At 38.7% G+C, this 12,569-nt stretch overlaps 1 protein-coding gene across 5 annotated transcripts in view; it reads right to left on the bottom strand.

Annotated features, from left to right (window-relative positions):
• Positions 1 to 12,569, bottom strand: part of CLCN4 (chloride voltage-gated channel 4) — a 449,930-nt gene that overhangs the window by 65,699 nt on the left and 371,662 nt on the right. For all 5 annotated transcript variants that reach the window (XM_044072575.1, XM_044072579.1, XM_044072576.1 and 2 more), the window contains exon 11: positions 4,971 to 5,369. In XM_044072575.1, coding sequence (XP_043928510.1) covers positions 4,971 to 5,369 — 399 coding nt within the window. The remainder of the gene's footprint in view (positions 1 to 4,970; positions 5,370 to 12,569) is intronic.

The raw sequence follows: 12,569 nt of genomic DNA, 5'->3' as shown, positions 1-12,569 counted from the left end.
GAACAGGAAAAAGGAGACATTGGGATGTTCTTACAGCACAGGAACAAGCATGGGGTGTGTGGTGTATGTTTGAATGCATGTATTATTTGCAGGAGAGTGAATGGGGGGGGGTAGACTGACACATTGTGGCTACCAACATGGTTAGCTACATCAGGGAAAGTGCTTACCTGCACTCACAGTGGTTAACAGTGAATCAGAGATGTGCAAATTATATGATAGCAAAGTCTTTCTTCATTGCAACTAATGTGTCTCAATACCACATCACAAAAACAGGGGCTTTTTACCACAGCCCTTAATGTGACTGGTGTGATTTTTTTATGAATTCCCAGAAAAATATATGAACTCTCAAAATTCAACTAGAAGATTTCCAGTCCCCGTGTAGCCTCATCTGTCAGTAGTGTCAATGAATTGTACTCCCATCTAATAAATAGCATAAAGCAAACAGTCCCATTTAGAGCCAGACATATTGAGAGCATACCTCTCAACTGTACAGATTTTTGCAGAATGTCCTGATTTTTGCCTCATATTTTGGTCTGATCATTGAAAATATTTACAGACATTTGAGTGTCATATGTCATACCCTTCAGAAAACTGACGCTAATGCAAAACCTGTTACTGTACCAAATTTCTAAGGTTGTAACAGTAATATTTTAAAAGTGTCCCTATATTTGGGCCTTTGTCCCACCACTATTTATAATTTTGTCCAGATTTCTTGCTCTAAGAGGTTGAGAGGTATGGTTGAGAGATATAAAGACAAACCACCTTAGTGGAATGTCAACATTAATGAGTTATGCAATAAAAGGATAAAAGGTTACTTATGGTCTATAACAAATCAAAATCTATCCACGTTATAAACTATATAAAAAAGATCAATAAAAATCTGAACATCACTATGTGCATGATCATAATGCAACACAAATTAAAATCATCATCAACCCCTTTTTCACATTTTTACATGTTGTCGGCCTGTCATGTCAGCTATCATGTGACTGATCTACCATAATTTGTTCTCCCTCTCATTTTCTGTAATTGTGGCTACTTTAGCTTCTGCACCGATGCCCTAATTTCTTCAGCTGTATCACACTGTACATCCTACAACCCTTCTCTCACAATTCAGATTTATCATCTCAAGCTTCCTCAGCTGCTCTGTCTTCTCTGGCTCGGTTTCTGTACCATAGAGTAGAACTGGTCACACCACTGCTTTGTACACCTTACTTTTCAACTTATGTTACATTATGTTCTGTCACATTCCTCCCCTGACATTTTGTGCCAGTGGGCTGCAGCACCTCTACTTCTTACTTTCACCTCTTTATTCACACTTCGCCTCAACTCACCCTTAACATGGGAAGCCAAACCAGATCAGGTCCCTGCCTCCAGACATCTTCTCTCAAACTTGCATTCAGCTAACCCCTGCTTCTGTGTACTTGCACCAGAACTATAACACTCACTTCTTACTGATTTAAATGATCACAGAAAATACTCCCTGTTCAGACCACAACTCAGCTAATAATTACTAAAGCAGTTTGAATGCAACTGTCCGTTCTAAAGGACATGTCACATAAGCCAATATCTCCAACTGCATAGAACCTTTACCTCCCATATACCTGATCCACCTGATTAACTCACCTATCATAAACTGCTATTCAGCTTGGCACACCATTACAGCCATAAACCAATGGCATATAATTTAACCCCTCTTTTATCTTACAGGTCTCTATTAGCTTTCCTAACCTAGCAGCTACTACCCATATCTCTACCACTTCTCCTCCTCCTATTATAACTTTATCCACCCATTTTCTATTCCACTTATGTAACTGTACATATATATTTGGTTTGTTAGATCTTCCATGTATATATTGTTTGTCAAATTTTCTAAGCTTATTCACAAGTGTAAAGCATTGTTATTTGTATACTGTATATTGTTTTGATACATTATGAAGTAAAGTGGGCTGAGCTTGTAATTGATCATTGTTTGATCGGCATGCTTACGCAGTAAATAAATTTAAATAAAAATAAATAGAATAACTCCACCAAAACTCACAGATACTTAAAACTGTTAATGTGTTCCACTATTTTCCCCTACTATCTTGGTTTTAAGTTTCATAACATTTGCCCTAGGTGCTGCCATGATCACTGTCTTGTCTATATTCAAATTCATCCCATATGCCTTCAGTTTTACATTCTACTCCCCTATTATTTACTGAAATTCCATTTTAGAGTCTGCTCAGAGGCACATCATTTGCATAAAGCAGAATTAACACTGGTTTCTTGGATATATGTGACCAGATAAACCTAATGCCAACTTCACAATGAAGTTCCACAAACATCTGAGTACCTTTCACCCCAAGATTATTATGGAGTATGTCCTAACTGCACTCTCTAAAGTTAAAAATATGTCTCTGAAAACTGACAATACATCAGTTGTTTAATCAGCACAAACACATTCCTAAAATTGTTCAGTTTAAGCATCACCATAAGTCGTGTTCAAGAGGTATGGAAGGCAGCTACTGTCATCCCACTGCATAAAAAGGGGCCCACTTCGGGTTCCATTTAATATAGGCCTAACAAGCCTAGTTTTTCAAGCCATAAAATTTATTATAACTGACTGCATAAGTTCCACTATGGAAAATCTTATTATACTACACAAAAAACAAAATTATTTTTCAAAGGGAAATTATATCTACTTAATCAAATAAACCTCTTGAAGAAAGTCACTGAAGTTATAGGTTGTAGCCACACATTTCACAGTGTCCCAGGCCTTTGAAATCATTCTCCATGCTTGAATTTTAGGTAAGCTGAAAGTCTTAAATATATGTTGTAAGATAGGTAGCAAATTAGCTGAAAAATATAATCTACATAGTTAAACTAACAGATGTCACCTCAAAGATCAAAAAAGGTTAACTAGTCACATTCCTCAGGCCTCAGTACCGAGGATCCACTAACCAAGGTATATAACTTTACGAATGATTGCAAGCTGGGTGTTGTTATTCACTCAGTATCTGATACTGTGTTGCTGCACCAAAATCTAAATTATATTAATCAGTGGAGTATTAGGGAAAGGATCAAATTAAAGAGAAATAAGTATAGCAATGTCACCTTCAATAAACAAATCTAAAATGCAGTTTATATGGTACCCTACACCCTACTCCAGAGATCCTGGTTCAGCTTCACAGATTCTCATTATCCTTTAACTACAACAGTAGTTAGGAAATCTTTCTGTTTAACCCAGTTACGAACTAAAGCTATCACATTCAGATAAAAATAAGTTCTCATGCCTCTAACCTCTGCCTGATCAGACCAATTATTCAATATAATGTCCTTTTTAGTATGCATCAATGCAATGCCGTAACACAGTTAGAAAAACTCCAGAGTTTCCTTACTAAAAGTATTACTGGACGAAATACTCTCAGCAGCCATGATAGGCTTGACGCTCTGTCACTATACTCTGTCTCTTACAAAGTCCTGCAAGGTGATTTATGTCATATATTCTGTGCTGTTAAGGATCCAACCCTCCTTAATGTCCCAACCTCTACAAACACCATGGTTTCATAAACACTTACATTAAAATTTGAATCTCCTTCAAGAAATGAATAAGACATACTAGAGGGACGTATCTACTGATTAATGCTTCCCCATCATATTTCCAATGCCCATTACATATAAAACAGCCAGTATATGAATGCATAAGAAAATGGCAAACAACAACATTGTAAATAAGTGTGTGGAAATAAATGTATTCAACACCTGGAATGACCACAACACAAATTAAAGTCAATGGGTTAAAGCAAGTATATTCAAAAACAAGCATATAAAACAGAGGGATACCCTCACTTTCCTTAGGATAAACATTGATTACTAGATGGCTACTCATAGATTTATTCTGAGTCTGACTTGTTTTGCCCACCTAGAGGCAGGAGGTGCCTTTTCAGGCTGGGTATTGGCAAGATGATTTTGGTCCCTGGGCTGACTCGTGTGTGTGTGTGTGTGTGTGTGTGTGTGTGTGTGTGTGTGTGTGTGTGTGTGTGTGTGTGTGTGTGTGTGTGTGTGTGTGTGTGTCCGTGTGTGGATATTTCTGAATAAAAAACCTTTTAAAGCATATTTTGCAGATTATAAAATAACAGTATAATTACTAATCACAAAGATAAAACAGAAAAAAAAATCCATAAAGTGAAGGTTCATAAAGTGTGCATAGCCCAAGTTATATGGCTGTTCATGCTGGCCTGTGAGAGTTTCTTTTGTTCCCTATGGAGAACCCAACTAAAGTACAGGAACTATTCCAAAAAATAGGAAAAAATGATCTGCTTGTCAACTGATTTTATGTTGCTTTTCTGAGAAGATATCTTCTTAACAATCACATTGAATCTTACATTTTATCAGAAAATTTGGAAGAAAAAAAAAAACTAAAATAGTGGTATTCTCCATTGTAAGTTAGTGTCAATGGATACATATGGAAAAAGTATAACCCTAACAAATCGTTGTTCACAATTTTTGTCTGACCTCATCCATAAGATTAGTACAGAGAATTTTCTTGTTCAGTACACATTCTGATGCCTTGAGTATTGCACATTCATTTCTTTTTTACAATACTGCTGAGACAAAAGACAAATGTAAATTACATGGAGAATATGCTAAATGAACTATTGCATCAAGCCCTTTAAGTGTATGTGGTACCTGCTCATAAACAAACTAGCATCGGTACTGCACAGGTAGCATTTAAAGACATAAAACATATCCTGGTATGCCTCATACCAGAGAATTAGAAATGCCAGCTACTGGAACGCAAGCAATGCCTTTTAATGGGTATATCTAGCATTCCCAGTCCTGTGAGGAAGTCATCTCATTCTGAAGTTTTATTCTTCAGAGCAGTAGTTGGAGAGACAGGCAATGTAATGAGAACAAACTTTAAAATATTCGCTCAGCTAAAACAATATAATGAACAAATCCAAAGACTGTAGACAGTATATACTCACTTATTGCAAGAATTAAATCTTTCCTCTGTGCAAACCCAATTAGCCGTTCAGAATCCTTTGACACCACCACTGGAAATCCATTGTAATCAGTTTCCTTAATTAGTGCCTCTATATCTTCTACTGTCATGCTGTCTTGTGTGAGAACGGACAGGGGCGGATCACTGCGCCTAGGTCTCATGACATCAGTTGCAAGTGTTCTGTGTGTGAACTCATCCTTTGCATCTAAGAAGGGATAGCCATTGAGATGTATGTGTGCTTCATACATGCCTTCCTTTCCAAAGGCATCTGCCACCCATTTGCTCGTCACAACAGCAGCCATGAGCGGTACTATGTACTCCAGTCCTCCCGTTAGTTCAAACATGATCACAACTAGAGAAACAGTCATTCTGGTGACTCCACCTGCAAAGAAAAACAAAGCAGAGTTAATTAAAAAACACTTTTAACTGGCATAAACATTTAATATACAAAGCTGCCCTACTTAGACCTTTGTTTACAAACAAAATGCAAAGATTATTCTCTCTTTAGAAAATACAGAAATACAAAACATGTTCAGTGAAGTAGCTGAATAATTTATAAATGCCTTTACCTACTAAAATGTAATATTATGAAGGGATTATTATTCTCCCCACTGTAGCAACAACTCTCATCCTTTATTATTTCTACAGGCTATGTGCATCATCTGGATATGAAGAAATAGTAAGCTAGAAATGCAAGTTAATTTAAAATGCACTGGCCAAGATTCACAGATATTTAGTGTAATATATAGAGCAAATTAGCACAGGTGGTACAAGTGCACAGAGTAACAAGCTATTCAAAGACGCAGTGCTGCAACACAATGTGTAAAACAACACAGTATGAGGTGCATACAATGAATGCACAATGATAAGGAAATAAATCAACCAATGAAAATGAGGCACATGGATTATGCAAATGATAACATCAAAGATGGGAAAATGATTCCCAGATGTATAAAACAGTTTACTGCACCTAACTGAACAATGAGTTTCGAGATCAAGCGTAACATTTCTGTTATAAGGGGAATCTCACAGAACATGAAGAGGTGCAAATGCAGAATGCTAAAGAGAAAATAAAGGAGTGTCCAGATAGTATGCATGAGTTTAGGAAGACTGTTCTTAAGCAACTGATTTTTGGGACTCCCTATTGAAGTATCAGCACTCAAAATGTCAAGTGCTGAAAAGCAGAAAAAAATGACTGAAAACACAGGAGAAGAATGAATTTAGAAAATCGCTCTTCTCCTTAAAACTTCTTTTGGAAGGGGGGCCCTGCATCCCCCATGCCCCCCAAAATTATATATACTAATTCTGAGATCACCATGCCTTGGAGAAAAAAGAATATTCTGAGAAATAGCATCTCAGACTTAGTATATGTAAGTCCGATTTTCGGCCATTCAGTCTCTGTGTTTCGGGATTCACTCTAGCAGATCCTCAAATTTCAGATGGTTACTGTTTTTCGATAATAACTCCAGAGTACAAAACCTTTCAGCACAATGACTCTGGCAATAGAAAGTATAAATGATTGTTACCAAACTTAGCCTATAACAAAAAAATAACCAGAGATCCTGTAGAGGTATTAGAAATATTTCACAAATTTTATGAAAATTTGTATAAAGCAGAGAAATGCGAAAATCAAGAATGAGCACAAATGGAAACATTTATGGAAGACTTAAGTATGCCAAGGTTAAAGGTAGATGAGACTTAACAATTAACAGTTAAGATACTGTAGGAGGAGATGAGATAATAACAGTCACATATAATCAATCTTCAGGAAAGTTTCCAGGAACAGATGGTATTCCTTTGGAAGTTTAGAAGCTAGAAGGGAAGAAAGTGATAAAGATTGGGAAGGTTTTGTTTAACAGTAAGGAGGAGAAGCAACCTACATCCTGGAAGAAAGCTGTGCTGGCTGTAACCAGACCCAGCTTCATGTAGTCCCATTTCAATTTTAAACCATCATTATAAAGTGTTTACGAATATAATAGTCAAAAGAATGGGAAAGGTGTTGCCAAAACTGACTAACATGGATAAGTGTGGTTTTGTGGAGAAAAGGCAAACATTTGACAAAATTTACAGAACAATGATGATCCAGAGGGAGGCAGGTTATAAGAAAATACAACTGTGGCTTGTGGGACTTGTTGCAGAGAAAAACATTCAGCAGAGTAAGCTGGGATTTTATGAGTAGGGCAATAGAAGCATTTGCATTTCCTGATACAAATTATAAGGTTACTCAGGTGGATACATGAGGGATCAGAGACAATAATTAATGTGTAGGGTACCTCTCAGATAAGATGTGTCTGAACAGAAAAAACAGGCAAGGATACCCTCATTCTCCTTTATTTGCTTTACATTTAGAGCCACTGGCAAAGAAAATAAGGGACTCAGAAATGTAAGGATATAATTGGTCCAGTAATCAAGAAAAGTTGGCTTTATTTGCAGACAATATTATTTTGTACCTGATGAAAAAAAAAACAAATAAGGGCATCTCGGAGTTGTGGAACAAGTTGAGACAGTTTCAAGTCTTTTTGGGATATAAAATTAATGGCAATAGCTGTAAACTATGTACCCACACAAGAACTGGTTCAGCAATACCCATATTTATGGAGATAGTACAAAATGAAATATTTACGGGTTATGGATTAAAAAGGTTTCTGTTATGGCAGCTAAGGATATGTGAGAAGAAACTAAACAAAAGATAATATAAACACTGAGAAAATGGAAGCTCTTGTTTATGGATAAGGATAGCAAGATACAAGCAGTGGAAATGCTTTTGGTCCCTTTAGTTTTACATACAGGTCAGGCATATTATTATCTATAAGAGGAAAAGTTTTGGACAACAGTTAATAAACAATTGAAGGAATTTATCTGGAGGGAGAAAAGGCAAGAATCAAGTGGGATAAGCTCATTCTTCCAAAAGAACAAAGTGGTTTAAGATTACCCAAGTTAAAGGGATATTTCAGATCATCACAGTTAAGGCTGATGTACATAACACAAGCAGTTAGCTCTAATTCAAAGTGGGAAGGGGTGATGATGCAACAGGAGATATTTAAGAAATAAGGAGAGAGCAGATTTTGGATGCAGATCATTAAGGAGAGTAACAACATATAGAATAATAAATTCATAAAGTAGCAGAAAGTATTTGAAGAACTAACCAGCATGAGAGTGGAGAAAGGAGATTTTGCTGATACAGATGACTGCCATTAGGGATACACAGAATAGGCAAGAGGGGGCTAGAGAGAGAAAGGTAATAGAATAGGAAGAGGTCATGAAGACATTTGGACTGCAGGTTAGAGACTGTCTTCCTTACCAAGAACTAATATTAGAGGATAGTCAAACAGAAAGGGATAGGGGGATTCTAAGTGAAAGACTTTGTCTGGTATAGTTTTTAGCTGAAGCTAGAACATAAACTGCTGTTAAAAAGGGATAATTAGTAGGGCATATAAAATATTGCACAATAACTATAGGAATCAATCAGAGGAGGTTAAAAAAGACTAAGCAGACAGACTGGATAAGCGGTTTACAAGGGAGCAATGGGAGGACATATGTATGACTCCAAAGTATTCAGCAATATCTAGAAGATTTAGGATTTTTGCATGGAAGTGCTTACATACGTATTTTTATACTCCAAATAGACTACAAATAATTTTACTTCAGGTAGATGGCAAAGGTTGGAAGTGTGATGGGGAATAAAGAGGTAACTGAGAACATATGTTTTGGGAGTATAATGAGTTGGCAGATTTCAGAAATTACTTACAGAGTACTTGTCAGAAATATTGGGTGAACAAATAGATGTTATTAAGAAAATCCTTCTTTTGAGCTGGGACACAGGATCTGAATTGCCTAGACATAGTAAGGCCTTGTTAAGTTTAATTCTAGTGGTTACCAAAAAAGCAATTTCTAGAAAATGGAAATAACGTTCTAACTGTATTTGAAGGGCACAAGTAGGAATAAGGTGAGCACACATAAAAAAGGTGGTCTTTACTCATGTGTGCTCACCATAATCCTATCCCTGCTTCTAATACCCCTTCTATAACATAGGTTCATAGGTAGGTACTAGGCTATCTGCCCGAGGGCATGTATAAGCCTAGCCAGAGTGTGTCAGCTTTCACCGGCCAATTGATTAATTAACTGAGCCTCTGTCAAGCAGAGCCAATGAAGTGATCCAAGGGGTGTATTTTTTGTTACCCATCCACTCATCAAGGCTTCCCTTGAAGAGTGTTAGTGAGGGGCTCTGCCTAATGTAGTTAGGAATTTGGTTCCAAAGCATGGGGAGTCTCTGTGACAGGAATCTATCCCTCCAGCATGTTCTATTTATTGTTGTGGTGAGGTTTAGCTCACTAGAGCGCGTGGCTTGCAGTGACTTGGATTTCTTTAGGTGCAGCATGTCCATCAATTCTGAGTTGGACATGGCTTGGTAGGTCAGGCAGAGATCACCTCTGAGTAAGCGATATGTCACTGAGTACAGCCGGAGTTTTTTCAGTCAGGCTGCATAAGACATATGTTTGAGGCCAGTAATCCTCTTGGTGAAGTGCTTTTGTGGTCTTTCCAGCTGTTGGAAGTCTCTTGTGAGGTACATCACAAATGGAGCATTGTACTCTATGATGGGTCTGATGAGTGACGAGTAGAGGGGCACTATAACCTCTTTATTTCTAGATGTGAACCTCTTAGTAATTAGATGGGCCACATAGAAGGATTTCCTAACTACTTTGGCAATATGATTGTCAAAGGAGAGATTACTATCTACCTGGGTCCCCACATCTCTTATTACCTCTTTTGTATTAAGGGGGCTGCTGCCTATGTGGTAATTTGTGGGTGTTTTTTTTTTCCCAAATGAGATGACTATGCATTTTTTGGCATTTAGCTTGAGGCCATGACTTTGACACCAGGTGTCTGTCTCAGTAAGGCCTTTTTGAAGGATGTCCGTGTCAGCCAGAGTCAATTATGGCTCCCAGTTTGCAGTCATCGGTGAACTTGGTTAGCCATAGCCCTCCTGTGTTTGCCTGTACTTCTGAGAAATATATGCCGAATAGTAGGGGTCCCAGAACTGAGCCTTGCGGGACACCACTTGTGACTGGTTTAGAGTCGGACCTGGAGCCCGCTATTCTTACCGTGTGAGTTCTGTCTGTAAGCCAGTTGGCAACCCATCTTGTGACGTAGGGGTTTATGTTCAGGCTAGTGAGTTTTTCTATAATAACCGAGTGAGGAATGGTGTTGAATGCCTTGGCGAAATCAAGGTAGGCTGTGTGAACCACCTTTCCACCGTCTAGGGCCTTGGTGACTGTCTCAAAGAAGTCAACCAGGTTTAGAAGGCATGATCTGCCCTTAACAAAGCCGAACTGGATTGGGTCAAGTATTTGGAGGTTCCAAATGTCTTTGTTAATGAGTTCCATGATGATGCGCTCCATAGCCTTGCAGACCAGGCTAGTCAGGCTTATGGGGTGATAGTTACCAGAGTCAGTTGTGGCCCCTCCTTTGTGGAGCGGAATAACCGTTGCTGTGCGCCATTATATGGGCACATAGCCTGTGGACAGGATGAGGTTGAAGAGCATGTTAAAAGTACCACTACACAGACAATTTATGTCTGGAAGTCATTTTTTTTTTTTTTGTAGTTTGACCAGTCAGAAAAGGAAATTGGTTTCCTTTTTTGATCAGTTAATTATTAGTAGAAACAGTAGTTTGACTAAAAGTAAGTTTTTAGCAATTTTTTGTTGAATAGTGATTTGAGTTAATGTTCCTTCATTTATTTATAATATTCTCATACATATATGAGACACAGTGACATAATGATGAAGGTCTTTGCCTCCCAAGCAGAAGGTACAGGATTAATCCTGACCTACAGCCAGTGCCCGTACAGAATTTGCATATTCTCCCTGTGTCTCTGTGGGGTTCTTACCACCTCCCAAAAACATGTTGAGTGTTTTCAACTCAAACTTACCCAAGAATGGAGATGTGAGAAGAAGCACAGACTCTAGATGGTGCCTATAGAGGAAGAGTTGTATAGGCCAACTGTTTTGGGCATCAATTGAGGTGTGCAGTATCCTCTAGATAGGAGAACATGGATAATAGACTGTGTGCCATGTCAAAGCTAGCCACTCAATGGTGTAAAAACTGGCTCTAGGTGATTTTGTTACTTTGACTAATATTCCCAAAAATGGGTACAGGTATTGGCTGACCTATACCAGGGAACCATGGTAATAGTGGGAGGTGTGTATGTGATCCTGTCAGCCAGAGTGTGCAAGCCATATAGTCTGCTTTATAGCCCACAACCCCAATGTCAATAAACTAGTGCCTGTCTAGTGTCCAGTTGCCCAGCTTGAGTCACAAGACATAGCTCTGTTCAGTAAAATCAGGCTGTAAAACCAATGAACCCATCAAACATTCAAACATGAACTAATAATTGTTACACTTAATACATGCAGCATGGAAGTGGATGGCATGATGATAAGGAGGAGGCTGGATATTCTATGTATCCAGGAAACAAGAGGGATACAGTTAGGACCAACTGAGGACAACATGAGTTGGTGTTAATAATGTGTGATCTGACTGCACATATCAGGACAGATAGATACAAGGACTGCCTGGATCCTCATGTTTTGGGCAACAGGAATAAAGAAGGAGAGGCCTTGATGGTGGCCAACACATGGCTTAGTAGGAGAGAGTCACAAGATCATATACAAGTGTGGACAACATCCAACTCAGGTAGGCTTCGTCTTAGAAAGAAAAGGGCATTCAGGTAGAATCAGTGATTGCCAAGTCATCCCTAGGGAAACAGTCAGCCCATAGCATAAACTACTCATTGCCACAATAATATTCCAGTATTAATTGCTCAACAGGTTGCATACTCCCGTTTGATGTAGAAGGCTGTGGGTTCTACTCCAAAACCATGTAAATGGATAGCTGACATTGTAGCACAGTATGGGAGAGTGGTACTCCTCAGTGTGTTGTCCTTCAGATGATATGTGAAAATGAGCACCTACACACACACACACACACACACACACACACACACACACACACACAAGTACACACACACACACACACACACACACACACACACACACACACGCACGCACGCACGCACACACACACACACACACACACACACACACACACACACACACACACACACACACACACACACACACACACACACACACGCACACACACACAAACACAAACATTCTGCATCTAGAATACAGAGTAGTAGAAAGTAAGTTGGGAGATGAGCAGTTCAGATGCAGATCAGGATGCAGTACAACAGACTCCATGTTTACAGTGAGACAGACAGTTGGGGAGAAGGTAGAGATGATGGAACTATCCATCTGGACATTCCTAAACTTGGAGAAAGCATATAGCAAGTCCTAAGAAAGCTGACTTGGGCAGCTGTGAGGAGGCTCACTGAACCAGAACCATTGGTAGAATTAGTGCAGGTCATGTACAAGAACCCAATAATTCAAGTATGGAAAGTGTTCAGTCACAAAAAGGTTCCCATTGGAAGTGGGTGTGCATCAAGGTTTAGCTTTGGGCTCACTGTTGTTCACACTGATGATGGGCTACATTAGCAAATAGGTCAGAAGGGACAGATCAA

This window comes from Protopterus annectens, chromosome 5.part0, assembly GCF_019279795.1.
Source record: "Protopterus annectens isolate FY-2018-M chromosome 5.part0, PAN1.0, whole genome shotgun sequence".
Taxonomy (NCBI): Eukaryota; Metazoa; Chordata; order Ceratodontiformes; family Protopteridae; genus Protopterus; species Protopterus annectens.
Note: the sequence above shows the minus strand (reverse complement) of the source record. Positions and strands in the feature narration are given on the sequence as shown.